The sequence below is a fragment of the Corvus moneduloides genome, chromosome 1 (genome assembly GCF_009650955.1).
Source record: "Corvus moneduloides isolate bCorMon1 chromosome 1, bCorMon1.pri, whole genome shotgun sequence".
Classification (NCBI taxonomy): Eukaryota; Metazoa; Chordata; class Aves; order Passeriformes; family Corvidae; genus Corvus; species Corvus moneduloides.
The window spans coordinates 89453461-89477831 of record NC_045476.1 but is presented as its reverse complement, the minus strand read 5'-3'; the positions used below and the strand labels follow the sequence as shown (position 1 = coordinate 89477831).

General features: G+C 39.7%; 1 protein-coding gene across 1 annotated transcript; it reads right to left on the bottom strand.

Annotated features, from left to right (window-relative positions):
- Positions 1 to 15556: 15556 nt before the first annotated feature.
- On the bottom strand, positions 15557 to 24254 carry ATPSCKMT (ATP synthase c subunit lysine N-methyltransferase). The gene is made up of 5 exons (XM_032118084.1): positions 24044 to 24254; positions 23322 to 23593; positions 21326 to 21463; positions 20534 to 20584; positions 15557 to 15762 (listed from the first exon to the last, which is right to left on the bottom strand). Exons 2-5 carry the CDS (start codon positions 23586 to 23588, stop codon positions 15565 to 15567), a joined length of 654 nt encoding a protein of 217 aa, XP_031973975.1. The 5' UTR covers positions 23589 to 23593; positions 24044 to 24254; the 3' UTR covers positions 15557 to 15564.
- Positions 24255 to 24371: the final 117 nt, after the last annotated feature.

Sequence of the window (24371 nt, the reverse complement as noted above, 5' to 3'; positions counted from 1 at the left end):
TTATTTAGAAGATATTGTGATAAGCTTCCATCATTCCAGGGAAAAAGCCTTAAAGTTCTTATTTTTCTCCTCATTATAATGTCATCCTTCTTTTTTTTTTTTTTTTATGGTTATTGTCCATTCACTTTTTAGAACTGAACATACTTTTTGAAAAAGTACAAAAAGTAACTTGACAAAAATTTAAAGGAATCTCATGTGGAAGCTGATATTTAAACTTCACCTTTTTTTAAGTTGCATCCATTGATTTTTCTGCAGAAAGAAAATCAACAACTCTCTCCAATTGTTGTGCTTACAGGACAGCTTCACATTAGACAGCAAAATCACCCTGCTGAAATTGCTCTTCAGAAATAACAACCCTTTGTTTCTCTGTACCAACATCAAAACAGAGACCTTTTCTTATGTATCAGATTTGAATGCAGTAAATTATTTGACGTCCATGTGGTTTTACAATTTCATGGAAAATGAACTACAAAAAATGCAACTGAACAGGCAATGGTTGAAATCAACTTTTTGCCAGGATATATATACATAACCTCAGATCATTGCTGAGGCAAAGGGTTTCCTCAACATTTCATTTTGGAAAAAGCTATTTATCAGAAGACTAAAACATGAGGTGATAGACTGCATGAATACTTCTATTTTAGAAATACCTTTACACTTACTGCTTTCCATTGAAAGAAAAACAATCCAAAAAGTGTAACTGCTTGAAAACCTTGCAACTACACACTTTTATCAATAATTACAGCAAAAATATGACTCTGTAAACAAATCCTCATTGCTTTTTCATGATGTGCAAATGCTCAATGAGAAAGTCTTTGTCAGGATGAGCAAATTAAGTGAAAATAGTTATGCTACAAATGGATTCACATAGGAACACTTCATAAGAGAAAGCAAGCACTTCAGCACACAGGAACTGAGCTGCAAGATTTATTTTCAAATTATAACCTTCTTGGTATTATTCTGGTTTTGTTTTCTTATCATTTAGATTGATGTGACTAGCACACTTACTGCACTCTGAAATTCTGTTTGTTTCACACAGTCACTTAATTGCCACAATAACTGCGATTTGAAATGTTAACATACTTTTCATTCTTTCAATTTTTACCTCAAACTCTCTTCCCTTTAGCATCAGGGTTTATTAATTTTCAAATAACATCCATCTTCAGAAAGCAACATCATGGTTTTGAGGGTCTTTCAATCACAAATTTTTAATTCAATATGTGGAAAGGAATTGATGACTAACTGTTGAAAGTTTTCAAGTAAATTACATGAAATATGAAATACGTCATTCACCTTCTTGGTATGAATGCAAGATGCGAACTTGTGTAAATAACAAACAGGCACCCTAGTTCCATCTATTGATCAAGCATACTCAAATAAAATTTAGCACTCTCTTGCCTTAAAAAAGACTAGTGAGATATTTGATATTATTGCAAATAATTTTGAAGATGAACTAACAAACTTTTCAATTAATTGCCACAAATTACAATGTTTCCAGCATAGCCCTACTATAACACTGTACTAGTTAAAGTTTTGCCAGGTTTTAGTCCCTGTCATCCCAAAGCACATTAAAAAAATAATATATTTCAAAAGGGAAAGAAAAAATTTCACATATTTAAAATATAGTGGACTACAATAAGTATATGAACATGGTATTGCAAGTTTCCACTGTGCTACAATAGAATGCAGTACTGAGTTATGCATTGCAAGAGAATGTAAAATAAAACCCATCATAAAGGACTGCATATTAAGAAGCTTTAAATAATGCTCCATGTTTAAGTTTTTATATTGACTATTTTATGCATACCATACGATCAGGAGATTGAGATAACTTTTCCAGTTCAAACATACCGCATATATTGGTAGTCAGAGCTATATGGATTTAGGGCATGATCCAAAGTGACACTTTCCTGGACAGCAACATATTTGTCTGTCTCATTTGTCACTTAAATCCAAAAAACTGAAAAGGTTTACTATGACAGAAACAAAGCCTTAGTGCTGCCTAAAGTGTTTATAGGCAGAAAATGAACAGGCTTGGTTAGAGCATGGTACTAATAATGCCACGGTTGTGGGTTTGATCCTTTTATGGACCATTCATTTGGGAGCTGGACTTGATGATCCTTGTAGGTCCCTTCCAGCTCAGGATGTTCTGTGATTCTGTGAATCTCCTCACACAGCTTGAACATGCAGCTGGTGCAGCTCTGTAAATAGCCTCAGGAAGAGGTTTGTCCTCATCACTAGCAGCATCATTAAAACATGAGACCTGGACACAGCAAGGAGAACCATGCCCAGTGTTGGCATTGACCTTTTCCTGCACTCCTCACCCACAAGGGGAGTGAAGTTTTGAGGAATAAGTGTAGTGCAGGTAGCTCTGTGTTCTGGGTCTCTCCTCGGATTACACTATTTGAAGGATCTGGACGTCTGAGACTCTGTTGAGGGGAAACCTGGCCTGGGTGTGGGGTGTGTAGCTGAGAAAGGGCCTCAGTCCCAGTCAGATGGTGCGAGAGTGACTGAAAGCGTGATTCCTGGATGATCAGACAGGGAAGTTTCCTTAACATAATGGAGGACAGTGAGCAGACAGCAGCTCCTCAGTTGGCAAATGCTGGAGCAAAGCCTGTCCAGGGTGCAGAAGTTTCCATATCCCTTCTGTACCACGATAATGCATGGACAGCCCCGCATTGCTGAAAATATGGGGAACAGAGGGGACATGGGGGGGTGAGAGAAATTTACTCCTCTGGTGGCAGAAAAGTTGCTTCATGTTTGGTTAGGATCTTTCTGCCAAAGCTGTCCTTCAGGACTGGTTACTGCGATATGGGATTCCCAATTTGTTACAGTTTCATTGAATCCTGACAGCGTAATTTGACGACTTTACTACAGCTCAGTAGGATTCAGCAAAGCTGCATGTGATCATGTAAATCCCTATGCACAGCAGATGTCTTCAACCTTGATATTGAGATCAGCTTCCATTTCAATAGGCCAAAGGACAAGCAACTGTTCAATCAGCTAAAAGCCAGCAAATATGAAAGAGTAGTAGGTCCAGACCAGTGACACTTCAGGGGGATTTATCACTAGGGAAGGCTAATTAACACCTTGACTCCCACCACCTAGATTTAATTCAAGAGATAGAAAGCTAATTCTACTTTGTAAGTCACAAGAGCACTGCCAACTATAAGTGTCTTGCCAATAGCAAGAAAAAGGCTCTGAACTTACTGTGACATTGCTAGCCAATTCTGCAGCATGCACTTAAGGGAAGGCTGAGCCCTCTCATCATGTCTTGTAGTATTTGTAACCACATCTCATGTTTGGATTTGGCCTGCTGACACACACCCAGTTTGCTTCAGAAAATACCAGGAGACAACAGTTAAAAGAACTTGACCCTTCCAGAAGAGGCAGATGCCCAAGTGAAAACCCCTGTGTGAGCAAATGGGTTCTCTGCAATTGTTGGATATGCACTGAACTGAGGGTTTCAGCTGCTCTAGCATTTTTTTTTTAAATACAAACTATAGGACAATTTTTTTTTCAGATAGATTTTATCAGCATAATCAATTACTATTAAAGCAGTCTTTGGAAAAGACACTCCCTAATGCATATAGATAAAATAGATGGTGTAAAAACTCTGTAATAAGGAAAACACTTTAAATAAAGAGATACACATTTCTTCTCTATCACTTTTCAATAAACATTTTGAAAGCAGCTACCACAGAAGCTTCTTGCTCTTCAGGGAAGATTTAATGTTTCTCAGTTCAGTTGGCCTTTTTGCATTGTCCATTCCACTCTTGGCCCTGGCTGGAAAAGCATATTGATTTTTATTCGATCTTAGGGCTCTTGCTGTACCAATGTGGCATGACAGATCCACAGGCTGAGCACTCGAGTGTTACTAGGGCTGCATAACTCTGCCTAACTGCCCGTAACTACTGTTCTCCCCAGCATCTTTTCCTATTTTATGTAATTCTAGTGGTATTAATTACATTTATTAACATATTGAACAAAAGTAGTATTCTGCATAAGGGGATGCAGAGGAAAGTCTTGCAGTCTCAGGGCTGGGGAAAAGTTGTCACTAATCTTTCAATTAGGGGGAAAAAGCCCCCAACCAAATAATTAATGTTACAGTGTAGATAATGGTCTCAAGCAGCCTTTTTTATATAGCCATTCTGAATTGCTTTTTTATTTGGCAAGACTGGTCTGATTTTGTGATTGCTTCTGTGATTCAGTGATCAGATGCAGAAACCAGCAACGCTGTTTACTGCATTGTTTCTGCACTAGCAAACTTTGACTATGTTTACTTAACTAATAGATAAAGTATTTGATTGCCAGGGTGGAGGTAGTGTATTTGTTCATGCATTGCTCACTATGCATTTTCCTGCATATGGTAAAGAAAGTATGTTGTCTTGAGTTTGTTCATATTTAGAATTTATGTCAAGTTGTTGCCTCTTATTTTAGAAAAATAAGACAAAGCAAATCATCTAGCAAGATTCCACGCATGATTTCAGCAGCCTGTTTTTCAAGTGCTGGTTTTGAGCTGGTTAAGCTGATTACTTCTCAACCAGAAGATCAAGAAAGTAACTGTACTTAAAACTAATGCTTATGTCAGGTAAAAATGAGTTTGGGATTGTCACGACAGAAAGTTATAGTAGCAAGAGCTATTGATGAGTCACACCAACAGAAAACTTTTTCATTCTATTTTACATGCCATTTTGACATAGGATATAGTTATTAAGGCCTAACGAAAATAGTTCTTCTCTCAGATCATCTCATTTGTACCCATGAACAAATATAGAAATAAAAATTAGTAGTAGGAACATGTAGGCTTACTAATATAGGCCATGACAGATCTAATGACTTCATAAGAATCAAGTTTCATTTATGTTTAGTGAAGTGGCCTCAGGGAATTAAGACACAGCCCATGCACAAAGGTTAAAGAAATTATAAGGCAAGTATAACAGTAAGATATAAAAGTCACAACACCTATACTGGACTGGAGACAACTTATGTTTAATACTCCCATTAACAAGAAATTTAAGCCTGGAACTTCTCTGTCACAAATAGAAATCACCAAAACAGAGAACCAGATCAAGTCTCACACAAAAATAGACCAGGATGTAGTACAAAACACAAAGTCGTACACTTCAATAGAAATAGTAAGTTTAGCTGTGAAGTAGCGTGTCTAAACAATGACAGAAGGATGCAAATGCAGTTAAAAGCAGTAACTGTGAGACATCACACCTAGTAAGAACTAATAAAAAAGTAAGACCAAACAAACAAAACCAAGATCATGAATCTGACAGACACAACCACTGTAGGTGCTGTATCTGATAGTTGTAAGCAGTGAGAAAGCACTACATGGCATAAGTGAGCATCTGCCTGCTTCATCTCTGGCTCCATCCGTTCTGAAAGCGCACAGGTACTGCCACCCTGAGGAGCAGCAATTTGAAAAATACATTCTTCCAGCTGCAGACACAGGCATGCAGTTGCAGGCTTCATTTTAATCACAGCATTGCCACCAATTACTTTTGTGGTCTCGAACAAATTAGCTCTTTGCTACAATTTTTGTAGTTGTAAAGGGTGAAGATAATATGAGCCAATCCTAAAAAAGTGTTTCTAGATTTATTATTCAGTAGCGGTTTGAAAATGAATACTGCTGTATAAACATTGCATTTTACTTCAGGGCTGAATGCAAACAAATAACTAGCATTCCAACTGCTATCTTCTACATCTACTTTTATTTCTTTTAAATACATGCAAACAAATTCCCTAAAGTTAATAGGCTTAACACATACTTACCGAAGGGAAACCTAGAAATTTCTTTCTCCAACCTAGAAATCTCCATTCGGTAGCATTTAGCTTAGGCTATTACCAGAGTATTAGTACCAGAAGATTATTCTTATATTTTCATTATATCAAAACATTATGATACTTTTAATGACATATAATAGAAATTATGCTATCATAAGGACCAAAACTTGGTTTTCAACATTCCCCCAAAAGGCAAATAGATGAAGTCCTGCTACTCCAACACTCCATACCAGACCCAGTATCAACCCCTTTAGACTAACCTTAAGCCACAGGTCTTGGTGGAAGTCTTGGTGGAAAATCGAGTCGTTCCTAATTGTGGTCCTGACAAAAAGCATTTATATCAGCAACAGGAATTTAAGAGAAAGCCTTCCCATCTCTCCTGGTACAGGACCTTTGTGCTGCTGAGAGAATTTCCAAAGGGGAAGCCCCTCAGGTCAAGAGCCTTGCTCTTAAGTTTGTGCTGGAGAGGAAGGATTCCAAGGTCTTTCCCTCCAGTGAAGGAAACTTTATAAATAGACTATACTAGAAACAAACAGCAGTGTAAAATTAAACCACAATATTCTACCACTATTAGTCAGAGAGTAAAGTGGACTGAATTTATCCTTTGCTTAGCAGAGTTCCAAAAGTGGGGGAGAGAGAAAATTCAGCAGTGCTAAAGCAGTCTTTATAAAAGTCTATGAAAAACATTGATGCTGTGTTCCATCATGCTAAGACAGCCAGCTTCAGGAAATCTCCAGCACCCTGAGCTTGCTCATTTCAGCACCTTCATAGACTCTGAGGATTTCTTAAGCAGACCCTTGACTGACACTGGTGAAACTAAAGCTGAGCCTACTTACATCAAAACATAAACCTAGCAGGTCTCAGTAGGCCCACGGCCTAGACAAAGCTGGAAAGGAATGTGGTCATTTGCACCAGCAGCTGAACAGCAAATAAACACATTCTGATGGATGAGATTGGGGTGAGGGGATGTTTATTCTTGTGGGGGGAGATGGGATGGGGTGTAATGATCAGGGAGGAGCTAACAATAATAAATGCAAAGCAAAGTTCAATCCTTTTATTGGATTATCTGCTGTGGAGCTTCAGCTCCAGTATCCTGGCTTCAGCACTGCTTGGAGCACCCCAACAAGAAAGCAGCAGCATCCACAACACTGGCACTTACAAGCTCAGACAGTGAGTGACCTGCATATCCAGCACCAGGAGGGAACACTGTCTCACCACAGTAATTAAGGTGCTCAAGGACAACAAAACATCTCCTGGGTATTATGCACAGAAATGGAAATAGACTTATATTGCCAACATAAAGTCTTCAGACATACAACAGATTAGAAAGATGAATGATCAGCAACATCTGGTTTCATGCCTGTGGAAATGAAAATTTCAGCAGTTAGACTAAAACAATACTAGAAAATTGATCACTATTGATGACATACTGTGAAAGGGATTAAAGGCAGGCTTCAACATCTCATCTGTCCTTACATATGCAAATATGACCCAAGTGGAAAAATGTCCCCACTCCAATCATCTGATGTTCACGCTCTCCCAAAGTACAGACAAGCATGAGGAAAACAGCTATAGACAAAACATGACAGATCCAGCACCCAGGTTTCCTGTGCATGGTGAGTGCTCAGACTGCTTTATTTTCCTACAGTAGACAAACAATCCTGAGAGGAGTGTTATTTGATCAGTGTTTTTATTATAATAAGCCAACAACCTAATTCAGAGTGTATGCCTGGGAGACTCACAAGAAGGAGTAACTTTTTCTAAGCAACTTAAACTTGTTAAGTCAGTGTGGATCTAACCAACAATATATGTAATGCTCTCTGGTAAATAAGAGCCAGTTGCTGAAGCTGACAACTTTTTTTGATATTGGAAGTTGTTTCCTAACATTTAATTTCCAAGGGTGATAAAGGTAGCTTCCATTTTAATTCTGCAACGTTGTCACTCTAAAGGGCTGTTGTGTTTTGGGTTTGGTTTTTTTTTTTCATTTGTGGGGTGGAGGGAAGGGTAAAAAATTATCTGAATTGTTTATCTATTTATTTACAGAATAAACACTTCAAGATGCTCACTAGTTGTATTAGCTCAGCCAATAATATTCTCCTACCAACATACTCTTTATCAGAACAACAACTGTAGTTAACAACTTAGATGAAACCAGAAGGCAGCCTCTGAAGACAGCTTTAAAAAATAAATTTCTTTTAAATCACCCCACACAGTGCTGTTTTGCTCCTAGTCTTTCATTCCCTGACTTTGCTTGACACATCAGGCTGCCCACTGAAGTTAAAAGTACCTCAATGGCAGAAGACTCTACCATCGCTGTCTCTAAGTAACATTAGTATTTTCCCATGATGACCACTATTTGTCCCATTCCTGCTCTAACTCTTTTTAGAGTTGCTTCAGTGTGAGATCTGTGCTTGCAAATAAACTTAATTGGTATTGATCACACCCACAAAACTTATTTATGTATTGATATAAAGGTATTCAGAGTATAAGTCTGGTCTCTGTGTACTGAAAAGAAGGAAGCAGCAATAAAATATACATGAACATGGATGATGAGGGTTCCTGTGCACAATTTAGAGAATGGCATATTTGGACATATAAATTACTTTGATTTGTGTACACTCTGAAAAACTCGAAAAAAAATAGGAAAGAAAGAAAAAGAAGTATACTTTCAAGAAGAGCTACACAATCGTCAGGGGAAATTAAAAAAAGACAGCATCAAACCTTAAGGGCTAGAGTGACACAGATGGCTCAGATTTCGGCTATATCACTCACCACTCACATTTTTGTCTTACAGAGCTCGCAGTGATCCTCCTCCTGATAACTCCTTTTGTGTCTTCTCCTCACACTTCCATTCTCAATCAAAAAATCAAGAATCAAGAGAGCATATACAAGAGAGACACACATTTCTGCCTCTCTGAACCAAAGTTTTGGCATGGATAGCTGCAGACATTACAGCATTAAAGACTTTCACAGGCTCTGTTGGCTTTTTAGACAGGCTTCAGTGGCAGTTTATCAGGTGTTTTGAAGATGTAATTTTAATGTTTAAGCAGATCCTAAACCAAAACCCAAGTAATTAGATCCTTATAGCAGATCTATCATAGATTACCTGAAAAGCCAGCCTTATTAGAATGCAATGGGAATGTGCAAAACCATGAAATGGCTCTCACATAGCAGAATAGGAAGTTACATGCTTATCAGAAGAGACAGAGAGGCCCATACACTGCAGAGGGTCAAAGCTCAACAATCCAGGCAAGCAACAACAGAAAGAAGAAAAAAAAACTTCCTCACTTTGATAAGCTCATTTCCATTAGGCTAATACCTTACGTCAACCCATATTTTTAGTTCAGGGATTCTCAAATGATCATTTCAGGCACATTACAATTTTCCAATGGAAGAACACAACCATGGGTAGCAAATATAAACCTACCAATAGTAGATCTAACTTTAAATTACTTTTTGTGGATTCCTCAGAAGGTAGCCACAAACCTCAGGTTGAAAGCCAGTAATTTACTGCTTCTGACCTTGCAAAGACCTCTTTGTGCCACAAGTTCTATATGGTCTTCAAGAATCTCCTTTACTTTTAAAAACCACAACATACACAGTAAGCTGAAAACTATCCCTGTGCATTTACTGGTAAGCAGGTTTCACATAATTTTTACCAATGCCAGCAGTTCACAGGAGTATATCACAGTGATTGTTCCAGGTCTACACACCAACTTGCAGAAAAAACATCCATCTGACATTTCAACCAAAGCCTCTAATAGAAATACCAACATTATACTAAGAAAAAGAAATCAGCAAAAATCACACCTGAACAAACAACCCAAATCCAAAGAACTACCAAAGGGATAAAAGGCCTGTATTCATTTGCCATATGATGAAATATTATAAAAATGTGCATTTAGGTACTTAAAACTACTAAATAGCCAGAATTGTTGTAGACCAAGGCTATTTTTCAGTCTAAATACCATTGGTGTGGATGTGTTTTTCTTTCATATACTGGAAACAAAAGTCATGCTATGTCAGCACACAGACTGCAAAATAAATCAAGGTTAAAATGTTAGACAGAAAAAGAACATTCCTTAACATATTTAGTCTTCCTTCAAAGTGGTTGGGGAAAAAAAAAGGAAACTAATTTACAGGAAAAAAAACCTAAAGGAAATTTAAACACTGACTCATTTATGAAGTCAGTCAAATTGTAAAAAGACAATATGAAAAATTAAAGCAAACACTTAAAAATGAGGGAGAACTCAGGAAAAGAATGGGGAAAAAATGGTAGTTATCCATGTATAAGTCTCCCTCAGTAAAACATACAAGGATGAACAGCAAGATTATCATGCAAAGAAAAAAGCTGCAGAATGAGTATTTTTGTAATCTTACTCAAGGGTGATTTTTAAGTTAAACATAGATGCCACACTATCTTATCAAGAATTCAAGAGATCTTCTAGAAGCAGCGTATATTACTTCCGAAAAGCAAGTTGGGGCTACGTTTTAAAACTACAGAACCACAATCTTGGCAAATGTAAAAGAAAAATAATTCACTCACAGCAGAATTTACTGGCGTTAAATCTGATGCAAAGCTGCCCTCTTCAACCACAGAATTTTTGAATATCCTAAGATGGAAGAGACCCACAAGGATCATTGAAGTCCATCCTGGCCCTGCACACGACAGTCCAAAATTCAACTATGAATTCGAAGGACTCGTGTCCTTTCTTGAATAAATGCTTCAGTGTTTAGCAAACTGCGGAAAGTGAAACTATAGAGCTATGAGGCAAGCTATCAATAATCAGTGTTCATCCAAGAGCAGTGGTATCAGACATGAACCCATTTCTGAGTGAATGCTCATCACAGCCCATTTGTGGCATGGATTCTCCTACGCAGTGAGAAGTACACACAGATGATGCAAGTCTGTCAAACTGCTTCCGAAATAGATCAAACTGCCATACTTGAGCTATAAGATCCCCTTTCTCCCTTCCTCCCCTAGCTCCAAATATAAATAGTAACTAAAATGCTGCCTTTGCTTAATTCTTCTACAGATCTTAAAATGGTCTTACAGTGGTCAAACTTTTTGTAAAAACACACGTGAGAAAAGCAACGCTGAAGTCATTGTTGAATTATAAAGAATTCAGGAGATCTCTGCTGCCTTCTGAGCTGTGTCCTTTGTGAAAGGTGAAAGACTTCCCCAAAGCCTGGAATTTGGAACTCTTTCCACAGACCATATTCACTCAACCGGCTTGTGTGGTGCTTAATCTGAAACTGGATTCTGTATCTTCTTACCTGGCTACAACTCCTGACTCAGAAATAAACAGTAGCTCAGAGACAGAGGATTAACTTCCTTGGAGCAGTATTAGATTAAGTAGCAGCATGTAATCAGACCAGAGGATAAACCAAGAACTTCAATATGCCCAGTAATACAGAAATGCCTAAAACCCACAAAAAATGTGTATATTTCCCAAACAAATCTGGACAAGTTTGGTTGACTGCTGTGTGGCTGTAGTGACTGCAACTTACTGAGCAAGCTGCCTATCACATCTTTCTTGCAGCCATCCTTCTCTCTACAAAGCCAATTTCTGAAAAATGGAAATGGAAAACTACAAAATTAGAATTGCAGCACTAAGATGCTGCATTGGCACAATTCATCTTGCATCACAAAACCTGCATGGACATAATGTGTCTCAATAAAGAAAAAAAGGGGAGGGGGGGGGAGAACAAAAACATTTCTAGGTCTGACCCTGACCTTTACTATTTACAAACAAATCAAATTCTACAGTATTTCAAGAAAGCATTAGTCATTCAGCAATTTTTTTTGCTAAAATCTGGCAGGGCAAGGAAAGAATAACATCAGTAACTCCAAAAGGCAAGTGATTCTACTAGAAGAAACAAACAAAGAAAAACTACAGGTTTTTCTGTGCCTCTGAATTACTTTGGTATTGAACAGCATGTGTAGCTTGAATGTTTCCTCCTTTTGGCTTCAGACCTATGCTATCATTTGATTAAGGTAATTCTCTTTCCTGGTTTTCCGAAGAAACAATTTTTTATTCTGAAGTATCATATCAACAAAATCATAATACATTACTTTAGCAGTTGGAAGTGTATCAACATAATAATCCATACAGTGGTAACTAAAGTCACAGTCAAGTAGTTAATCTTGAAAACTATCAAATGAACATAGCAAGTGACAGGAAAGGACAATATATCAAGAAAATTATTTCCCAGTCCTCCTGTGTAAATTGGAACACTTTGCTTTCCATTTCACACTTAGGCCACGGAAACAGGAAATACAGCACATTTCCTTATGTCATAAGGAATCCCAAACCTTCAGACCACTGCCTAATTCAGTGTAGGCCCCCAAAAGTAAATAGCCAGAGCAAGAAACAGCCCTCTGCATTACTTGAAAACATTCATAAATCTCTCCTTGCCTTGAGGACAGCACTTAGTACTCCTAAAGCTCAGGTCACCACATCATTAATTCTATTGTGCCCTCCTCAGCAAGTAGTTCTGGAGCAATAGGTGGTAACTAGGAAGTGCACATCCCAAAACCTCTACCACAGGCAAAAATGAGAAACTCAGTTTTAACTTTTAACAGGCAAAGGTTAATGCAATAGAAAAATATATAGTCACACAGGAGAAAAATAAATAACTGCTTCATTCCCTACAAACTAAGTTTAGTGAAAGCAGGCTGTAGAAACCTGGGTCAAAGCACTGCACTGCAGATGAGTCACAATTCAAGGGATCAAAATCTTTTGCCTCCTCTTTTCCTTTATGATCATTCAGGGAAGAACTTTGCTTAATTAGCCAATTTCCCCTTTGTTAGTCTATTTTCATTAGAAAACATTCAGATTTGCTTTGTCTGAGGTTCCAGTTTTATAGCCTTGGGATATTAAATTCAGGCATTTTAGATAAGCCACTCTATCCCTTGTCATGTCATTGTGCAATGATCATAACACTTAAATCATTATAGAAAGAATTTAGTGTAGTTTTACAAGATGCTTTATAAATTCTTGCAGCAAAAGTCTGTAAGACTGCTTACCAGACACTGGTGTTCTTCAGTACACACAGTCCTCATGTTCACAGCTGTGCCTTTCCATGCAAGGCTGAAATCACCTCTCCTTTGCACACTCCAAACATATTTGCCCCTTTCTTCTCCTGCTTTGTGTACATTTTCAGGACAAAACCATGCTCCATTTCAAATCCTCAGAGCAGGATTATTATACTTATATTTTAACTTCTCCTTCCTGTCCCCTTGCACCAAAAAGCCAGGGTACATCCCAAATAACATCCAACTTCTCTTCAAGTCAGATTCTACAGACCAGCCAAATTTGCTTTACCAACACCTGATAAAATGTCAGACTTTGTATTTACCTCAAATTGTAGGGTCTCAGCACTTCTCTTGGACTGAGATCATTTTAGTTGTGGTAATGACTGCCTTGAAGTCAGGTGACAATTGCCCAGCTTTTTTTAGCTTCATTCTATGGGAAACATATATGCAAAGATCTGACAAACTTGCATAGTTACTGCTTAACAAAGAGACTGTACGTTAACTGGGGCCAGGGGAGGCTGACTATGAACTCTCACTAATTGTTAATGGGTGAACACAGTAAGACTTTACCTGGGAACCAGAAAAGAAGAACAAGTAAGCAGAACATGATACAACAGAAAGGTGTTGTAACCATGGCAGAAAAGGAAAACTTCCATGCAGTGACAGTACTCCACTGCAAACCAGCATCAGCAAAAGGACAGGGACAACTTGCTTCACTTACAAGGAAAAGCCACACAGCGATACCATGAGTTTCTGAGATCTCATCCAATGATACAGAAAAACAGACGGGGAAACAAGTCTGATGAAAACCTCCCTTCTCATCCCACTATAAATTAAATGAAGTTTAATCAGATATAGACAAACAAGCCAGAACAACTAGCTCTGGAATCAAGAGACAGACTTCAAGTATTCAAGTAAGCAACTCTCATCCGTATCTTTATCCAAAGTTTGAGCACACAGAATTGGTGGCACTTCTGTGACAAGTAAATGACTTTTGAAACCCTTCCTAAATCAGAAAGGTTAGGAAAAATTATGGTTGTCTGCAACAGCTTATACCAGTAAGAGTTCAGCAAGAGCATCCATCCTTCTGCAGTTTTGTGTTCACATAACAAGTTGTCCTGGTTGCAGAGAGGGGTCAGAGCTTAGCGCTGTGGCCAGGTTGGTGTTTTGGTGTTCTATACCTCCCAAACCCTTGCTGGGGGGATGGTTTCGGTAGGAAGGAAAATCCTGGTGCTCCACTGAAAGTTGGCCATTTTGCCTCCCCAGCCATCATGCTGCCGATGTCTGGGGAAGCCATGCAGACACGATCTATGGGAAGCATCCGCCATCTTATTGTTGTTCCCAGTGGTGAACACCTTTTCTGTCAGTAAAATACCTGCTCTTTTTGTATCCTTTTGCTATTAATATTGCTGTTGCTCCTGTGCCATGTCTTATTCTTGCTTTGTGCTTTCAGTAAATTGTTACCTGAACCCATAATTTCTGCTTTTGCCCCTCCCTTACTGAAAGACGTGAAGGAGAAGGGGAGGGGCTTACTTGGGGTTTCTTTTCCAGCTGCTGTTAAAACAGCACACAAGTTAAATAAAAGTACATTAATATAATCAGAGGTGGCACTTGTGATAATGAACGAACGACAAGTTATATTTGCCTCTTTAGTCATACTCAACTTTTAGAAGTACACATTCAAGGCTGAGGTGTGAAACATCGATGTCATCATCACACTCCATCTGGATCAGTTTTGTGCATGCAGCATCATGCCACTTGGCATACGTAATTCAGACATTTGGGAAACAGCTCATTTGAGGAGCCACTTGCACACCACTTCCAACACCAATAACAATTCTGAAAGAATGTGTAAGTTCACCAATTTGAGCATTTAACTTATACATATATTCCCCCTAACTGTAGTGAATGGTGTTCTAACCCATTTTCCATATTAAAGTTTTCCACCTCTATAAAAACTTTTTCATAATTTTGGCTAACAACATGTCCTGGTTTCAGCTGGGAGTTAATTTTCTTCTTAGTAACTGGTAGAGTGCTGTATTTTTGATTTAGAATAAGACTAATGCTGATAACACACTGATGTTTTAGTTGATGCTGAGCAGTGCTTACTCCAAGCCAAGGACTTTTCAGTTTCTTATGCTCTGCCAACAAGGAGGTGCGCAAGAAGCCAGGAGGGAGCATGGCCAGGACAGCTGAGTTGAACTGACCAAAGGGCTATTCAGAACATCACAGAACATCATGCCCAGTATACAAACTGGGAAGAGTTGGCTGGGAGGGGCCAATCACTGCTCTGGGATGGAATGGGCATCTGTCAGTGGGTGTGAGCGAGGGTATTGTGCAGCACTCGTCTTTCTTGGGTTTTACTCCTCTCTTGGTATTGTTGTTATTATTATTAAATTTATTTCAATTATTAAACTATTCCTATCTTAATCCATGGTCATAGGTATGACATTTTTTTCAATTTTCTTTCCCATTCTACTGGGGGAGTGTGGGGACTGGGGTGAGTGAATATCTGTGTGGTATTTCACTGCCAGAAGGCGTTAAACCAGGACACTGTATTAAGCAATTTAACTACACCTTTCAGTAACCTTGGTGTGCTTTCAGACAACCACTGTACTTCAGTTTTTATAGTGAATATAGATCTTCATATGCCAGGGCTCTATCTGTGTTAATCTTATCTTCAACAGGCCCAGTCAAAGCTAAAAATTTCAGTAAAAAACCGAATTAGATGTTTAGGATTCTGTCTCTGCTGTAATTTCCAAGATCTTTGTTTCACATCCCCTAGAACGTTTCAAATCATAGGCCCACACAGTGTCTATTCCCTCTCCAGTAGTATGATCTGGAATCCAGCAAGGGAAAGGAAAGCGACAGGCAATGATTCTGGCATTACATTCAAGTTCATCTTCCAGCTTCTTCTCCAACTGTGGCATCTGTTGAATTACAAGAAAAACCTCTCAGAAGCAGTAAAAAACCAGAAGCATTCTCTTTAAAACCTAATTCAAGTGCTCAAGACAAATCCAAGATTTCAGGTTGGTTTTTTTTTTTAATCTTAAGAAAGTATTCATGATATATGCTTTGACTTTGATGCCATGACAAAAAATATTTAAAACCAGAAAATGGTTATTGTGCCCAGATGGGTAAGATCAAGGAAATCATAACTTTAAGTTCTAAAAATTAAACCAAAACCCATAAATTATCCTTTAAATTAAAAAAAAAAAAACAAACTGCAAAGAAGAGACTTTGCATGCTCCAATTCATGATTCTCTTCAGTGGGATTCTTCTCTGTAGAGAATAAAAGTTCAGCCCCCTGAATTTATGCTATTTATGACACCCCAAGGTTCATGAGCTATTGAGTGATACTCAAAGGTCACCACCACTCAAAATCTACAGTCTAACCCCAAGACAGATCCTGGGACACTCAGAACATCACACAGACAACAACCCAAAACAAACATTATGCTGTCACTCTATGGTAAAATACTGTTACGTTAAATAATACTGAAATTGAGCTTAGTCGAGTCCCCACCCCATTAACATACGCACGTGAATCCCTTCAGCACCATTCCATGAAATGGAATGTAGAATCATAGAATGGTTTGGATTGAAAGGGACTTTTAAAGGTGATCTAGTTCAACACCCCTGCCATGAGCTGGAACATCTTTAACTAGATAAGGTTGCTCAGAGCTCAGTGCAGTCCCCATCTGCCTCTCTGGGCAACCTGTTCCAGTGTTCCATCACCCTACTCACAAAATTTTTCTTTCTTATATCTAATATGAATCTGCCTTCTTTTAGTTTAAAATTATTACCCCTTGTCCTGTCCCTACAGGCCTTACTAAAAAGTCTGTCCCCATCTTGTTTACAAGCCCCCTTTAAGTACTAATAGGCCACAATAAGGTCTCCCCAGAGTCAAGTCTTCTCCAGGCTGAATAACACCAATTCCCTCAGCCCGTGTTCATAGGAAAGGAGCTCTTCTGAACCCACTCCAACAGGTCCCCAACTGTCCTGTGCTGGGACCCCAGAGCTGATGCAGCACTGCAGGTGGGGTCTCACCAGAGCAGAGCAGAGGGGCAGAATCCCCTCCCTCACCCTGCTGCCCACGCTGCTTTGGATGCAGCCCAGGACATGTTTGGCTCTCTGGGCTGTGAGTGCACAGTGCTGGGTCATGTTCAGCCTCTCATCCCCCAACACCCCCACGTCCTTCTGGGCAGGGCTGCTCTGATTTGTTCATCCCTCAGCCTGTGTTGGTTCTGGGGGTTGCCCCAACCAGGAGCAGCACCTTGCACTCAGTCTTGTTGAACCTCATAAGACTCTCACGGACCCACTTCTTGTCCAGGTCCATCTGGCTGGCATTCTGTCCTTCAGGCATGTCACCTGCACCACTCAGCTTGGTGTCATCTGCAATTTTTTCTGAGAGTGCACTTAATCCCACTATTTATGTTGTTGATGAAAATATTAAGCAAGACTGCTCCTAAAACAGACCCCTGAAGGACACCAATTGTAACTGATCTTCATCTGGACACTGAGACATTGATTGTTTGAATGCAGTCATCCAGACAATTCCTCATCCACTGAACAGTCCATCCACCAAATCCATCTCTCTTCAATTTGGAGAGCAGGGTGCTGGGGGGAACTGTGTCACAAACCACTATGCAACTCTCCTTGGTTGAACACCTACAGTCCAGCTTTCCTCCATTCACAAAAACTGAGAGGAGATCAAAGTCAGGGGAAATATCACTACCCTCCTGGAGCAGAGCAACACAATGAACAGCCAGATGCTCTTTTTCTACTAAGTGCTTTGCAAATCCTGCCATGGATTAAGTGAGAAATAAATTAACACATGTAGACTTCAAAGAAATTTCTTTCCCATCCCAGATAGCGATTATGTTCTAGGAAAAAAAAAAGAAATGTAACAGATTTAGCCACTTTTGTCCTTTGGAAAAGTTTGATGGTATGCTTAAGGAGATCAGCAGTGCACATGCATTTGGAGTTCCTTTTGTTCTTATATATTGTATCTATCTGAATGAATAATTTTAACAGCAAACTCTACAGGCTACTTCTATCACATGTAAAACACTATTTACTTTGATATCATGCTGTAACGTTTAGATATTAAAAAATTAAGAGGGCAGTAAGCCACAAAGACACTAAATATATAAAATTTCACAAAAAAGAAAAAAGAAACAAAACCCAAAAGAAAATTATTAGAAAGTAAGACTGACTGAAGAAAATGTATTTCCAAAGGCTGCAAAGAGCTTCCACTATCACATACACGCAGGGTGTGCCTTTGATGTAATATCCTATTACAGCTACATTTAAGCTAACAATGGAGTATTTTAGTAAAATTATAGTCATAGATCTAATAGATCAAAGAGTTACTTCCAAATATTTTTAAGGCTTTGATTTCATCCACTGCAAATACTTTTGCTGCCGCACCTTAAACAAACTAGAAAAATAAGCCCACTTTGTTATCTAAAACTGAGGTGAGGCACGAGAAAATTTTTTGATTTGTTACAGAAATTACAGATATGGACTAATTTTTTAGGAGTAATTATGAAAATTAGTGACACTGCATTGTCCATATTAGCTCAAATTAGAAAACATCATTAATAGTTCAGCCAAGTTTAGCCAAAAAGAATTGCATCCTTAAACCAGTCAAGCTAGTTTTTAATCGAAATATATCAGTTACATTAGGTGTTAAAATCATACTGTATTTTATGTGAAGCCAGAGTTTGGGCTTTTTTTTTGGTGTGTCAACAGAGATACATAGTTTAGTAAACCTTTTGTACAGTATATAATCAGTTAAAATACACAGGAGCTGCAAACATGAACACCTGGTAAGAATTCCATCATCCCACCCAGAACAAGTAAGTCTCTCTCTGCAATGACTCAGAAACAAACACACCTTCCCCCCAGATGCTTGCAAGAACAAGAGAGGTCTTAGTCTTCCCTGAAGATCAATAAATTCAGGTTTTTAAAGCTAATCTTGTATATGAAATAAAAGCACTGTGTGACAGCATCAGATCAGGCCAGCATTATTTTAAAAGCTAAAGAGATCTATTGTTCCTCAGTAAAAAAGAAGAAATGCATTAAGGTTTCTAGAAAATTAAGTTAGTCATTCAGGAGGCTGAGCATTAACAGCTCCTGAAATAAATTTAAAGGGGATCAAAAGCAAACAAATACTCAGGAAACACGGAGGTTCGTATGTTTGCATCTGTTGCATTTATGACAGTACTGTTGCTGAAAGAATTTAACCTAGTACTTACTGGATCTACAAAACTTATTCTGAGACTTATTCTGAACCCATTCTATCACAGTTGTTACTAATGTATCCTGCTTTATTACATTTAAAAGTTAATTCAGTATTTCTGCTGGGCTTACTCACATTTTCCCAGGGCATTTGTTTATTCCTAGTTTACTGAGACATCTTTCCCCACCAGCACTTTTCCTCTCGGTGCAAAGAGAGAATTCCTGACGACAAATCCAAACGTTTCCAGCGCCCCCTGCCGGAACTCAGGCAAGAGAGCACGTACCACCCAGAGCTGGCAGCATGAGGAGCACCACGGTGCTCACTAATACCCCACCCGCATCCACTTCAGTTTCCAATACTGGTTACAACTGGAATCAGAAGTAGAGATTTACTTCCAGTGCCGTTGAAAAAACAAACAAGCAAACAAAAAAGCACAGAATAGAAAGGTTTATTTTGCTTCCTGTTACCGCTGCAGAAATGTTTTCAGTGTATGCTGTGTGGTATGGCACCACATACAGCTCTTCACTCACTTCATCTCACATCTGCCTTAGCAAAGGAACAAGCAATACAGAAGCAAAGGCTGACAGAATTGGCTCTGTTCAGCATGGAAAAGAGAAGGCTACATGGTGACCTAACTGTCTTCCAGTACCTGAAGGGATCCTACAAGATGGAAAAGGACTTTTTACAAGCACATGTAGCGACAGCACAAGGGGGAATGTCTTCAAACTGAAAGACAGTAGCTTTAGATTGGATATCAGCAAGAAATTCTTCACTTGAGGGTAGTGAAGCAATGAAACAGGTTGCTCAGAGAAGTTGTGGATGCCCCAGCCCTGGAATTGTTCAAACCAAGTTGGATGGAGCTCTGAGGAGCCTGGTTTAGTCAAAAGTGCCCCTGCTCATGGCAGGGTGGTTGGAACTAGAGAAAAGAAAGTTGCACGGAGACCCCACAGCAAAGTTCCAGTATCTGAAGGGGGCCTACAGGGAAGCTGGAGAGGGACTCTTCATCAGGAACAGTAGTGATAGAACAAGGGAGAATGGATACAAATTGAAAGGGGAAATATGGGTTAGGTATTAGGAAGAAATTCTTTACTGTGAGGGTGGTGAGACACTGGAACAGGTTGCCCAGGAAGGTTCTGGATGCCCCAATCCTAGCACTGTTCAAAGCCAGGTTGGATAAGGTCTTGAGCAACCTGATCTAGTGGGAGGTATCCCAAGCACAGGAGCGTTGGGACTTGATGATGTTTAAGGTCCCTTCCAATCCCTTAATATTCTATGATTCTATGATTGTTACTGACTACCTTTGACCGTCTGCAGGTTGATCCATGTTGCAGATGAATGTATTAACACTGAATGCCTTGGTATTAAAATATCTAAACATTGTAACAAATAATTAAGCAGTATAATAAATAAAATACAATACTATAATAAAAATATAAAATAAACAGTAAGCTTACCATTTGAGGTACTCCAAAAACAACAACATTTGTATAATGGGAAAAAGAAACCTGAAATAAAATTTGAGAACAAATCTTACTGAAAATGGTAAATGATTTAAATCTTACTGAAAATGACCATTTTTTTCTCCCAATCCCTCTAGCTGCACTTCTTTCAACAAGGATTTAGACCAAAAATATGTAAGGAGATCCCTTACCAACTTTTCATCACAAAAATTTCCACATAAAGAAAACTTTATATTGCTGAACAGCAAAAAACTTCTACTGTCTGGCCAAGAATATAGCACCAATTCTAGTAGCACAGAAAGCATTAGTTTAGAAAATACCTACATGATTTTACTAATAACTAAGGGGTTATTCTCACAACTCCTGTATATGATATAATCATGTATGCTTTAACTTTGCCCCTTCTTTTGTTAAATGTTAGCTAGCTCCAAAAACTTTCTAGGCATTCTAGTGACTGGGTTCTTCCAGTCAGTGCCGTGAAGTTCTCCTATGCTTCTCTCTGAACACAAAAACCCCCGTACCCATATAAAACCTCCCAGATAATTCATCAGGCCCAGGCCTGCTCAAGGAGCCTCTACTGATAAAGGAATCACTTCAACAAAGCACAAAAGCAGCAAACAGCATACTGAGCCCACAGAAACCAGATTCCCAGCACAAGTACTTTACTCAAAGCCCAATATAGAACCTTGTGGTCAGACAGCATTTCAGCTCTTTCAGGAAAGTATTTCCAAACTAATGAAATCTCTCAATCACCCCGGATTCATCCTTACATAATTCACTACCTACCTTCCATAAGTCTGAAATATGAAATTTGGTATTCTGATGTACCCCATCTCTCCAGGCACGGTATCTGGAGTACCAGACTAGCCACGGATTTAATTCATAACCGACAGCTTGGAATCCCTTTTTTGCAGCTGCTATCACCTACAAGGAAGAAAAAAAATCTTCACTTAGAAACATAAAAGTCTATTCACCTAAACAGGAGCACACAGTTTTATTTAAAATATAAGGGAAAGCACTTTTCTAAGTCACTCAGGTTTTAATGCCCAACAGATTAGTTGTATAGTGAACAAAAACTCAAAACTACATTTTACTATTATTACTAGTCCAACTGAAATATAGTCAGGCAAACAATATGAAAACAAACATTCACAGGGCAAAGCTGTCAGCTTGCAGTACATCTGTGACTTACATGAAAGTTTAATTTAACTCATTCATGACGCTGTCTTGAAATTAAAGAGTACCACTGAGAGAACAGTGAAACTCACAAGCAAAAATGCTCAAAATTAGACCACTTATTTGAAAAGCAGTGAGGGGAAGGCACTTGAGCAGCCCCTGAATCAGAGCCAAAATGACATGCCAATAGAAAGAGTCTGAAAGTGATCTGTCAATCTACATTTTAAAAAATCCAAAAATGCACTGATTTCTAGAATAAAGGTTTGAGACACAATTTAAAAGGTTACTGCCAACTTCTAATCAGGAATCACCTGATGAACTGTTAACTTCAAAACAAGCAAGGTGAAATCAGGAAGTCACATTTCTTACCAAAACTTCTCAAACAGCATTACCTGGACAGTATATTTCACACTGTTAAAATAATGCATCTTCCATCAGAGAGCACTTGCAAATTCACCAAAAACCTGACATGGAAATGTGGTAAATATCTTCATATTTATCCGCCGATTACACCTGAGTAAGTGCTAAATATTTAAAAGCATCTGAACATACTTTTTTCAAAACAGATGCATTAAGGAAGCACCAAGCATTCAATTTTAGGTACCTGGCTTTCCAAGCAGTCTTCAGTCTCCATTTAGGTACGTATATAATGCATCGGAATTAACGATGCAATACCTATTCGAATTAGATACCTCTGATGAGAGTCAGCAGCCAGAATGATGAACAGACAGGGCATCAGAAACTGCACTTATGTTACGCCTAAGTTTTTTGGTCTTTTTCCTACCCAGGCACAATTCAAGCAATCTTCACAGATTTGGGTTTCCAAATCGATTTTTTTTTGCATGTGTTGACTCATTCACATAAAACATGGACAAACATAGCATTCAAAAACTTGCTTGTTTCCATAAAAAACCACCACCCTGTTGCTAAATAGGACTTGAAGCAGATAGTTATGAGAAAGCACACGGAACATCACAACAACAAAGAAAAACCAAATGACAACGTTCTCCTCTATATCCTCACCACCACATTTCACAAACTGGGGCTCAAACAATACCCTGGAAACACAGTATCACTTTGTCTTTCATGATTCTCACCATTTCCCTTGGTGTTTATTCTGGTTTCACCACATGGACTTGGAAGTGGGGAAGCCAGCACTGCACAAAGGTGTGAAGACTACAGTTCTAGCCACACCAGGATTTTTATTTTTATAATCCATCGCTCAGTGCTCATTTCTTTTTGCACTTCTATCACCTTTATGCATTAAGCACCTCACAGCCTCATTTGCTGCAGTTACACACCTTTGTGGAATCAGTATCAAGACTCTGATCCCATCTTTTCACGTGAATGCACTGTGATTCCCTCCAGTCAGCACAATGACATTTTGTCCACTACCTTGGTCAAGCTGCTGGTAAGACTGCAGCAAAAACTACTACTCATCAAAACTGAATGTAAACCTTTCTCAGCTTTGATCCTCTTCATAAGACTCAGGCAAAACCACTGGATGCCAAAGACAAGACACTCATAAGTGTGAGAAAATACAGCCCCAGCACTTTGGCACCTTTTTAACAGGTGATCTAAGAGGAAGACAACATCCGTAACTTACAATGCGGCCATCCCCGCTACCAATATCAACTAGGGAGCCACTTCTGTTTTCCAGCATTTTCAGCACATTCTGGATCTGAGCGGCAGTTGCAGGAACGAAGGGCAGGCACACCTTCCTCAGGGCCGGGGTCACGAAGGGGGTGGCCACAGCATAGAGGGCCACCAAGGTCCCTCCCACACCGGCCGTGACCAGCAGCCCCCAGCTGCTCCTCCGGGAGCCGCCCTCGCCCTGCTCCTGCGGGATCTCCTTCGCTACCGCCTGGGACATCGCGCCTGGGGACGGACAAAGAGAGTGTTTTCGCTGTCACATTTATTAAATGCTCACTTGAGAAAAATCAGTATATTGTAGCAAAGAGATGGGACGTAAAAGAGAAAAAAAAAAAAAAAAAAAAAAAAAAAAGCACTTTATACCCCTGCAGACGATTCCCAGATCCCAGAGAAATGCTACAGCTGCTGAAAAGCTGGCGCACGAGGGGGCAGGAATGCGGTTTCCATTTAAACCTGCGGCCCTCCACACGAGAGCGGGCAGCAGCGGGCCCCGAACAGCTCAACAGGGACCTTCCCGCCACGGACCGCCCGGGAGCCCGCGACCGGGGACACGTCCCGGAGTTACTGCTCTTGCTCTGCGGAGGAACTTTTCCCTGGGACATAGCGATATATCCCTGAACACGCCCCGACTGGCCAATGACCAGCCCAGCACTACGCTCGGCCTGCAACACTTACACAGAAGGGCAGTACCACTTCACTACGCAAGGGTGGGGGACCGAAACCTTTCTGAAGACGCTCCGGAGAGAAGCGCCGCACACACTGTTTCCGCCGTGTGCCTGTCTTCACTCCTCCGCCCTCACGTCACCCGGCGCAGCCCCCTGCCGCCGCGCTCGGCGCTCGTACTCCATCCCGTTCAGTACATCCTCCCTCCTTCCCTCCCCGCCCCCGTGAGCGGGGGGATGCGGCCGCGAGCGCCGCGCTCCTCCCCCGGCGCCGGACGCTTCCAGAAGGCTCCGCTGGGGGCGCCACAAAGGTCCCGCCCGCGAAATAGAGCGCGGCTGTG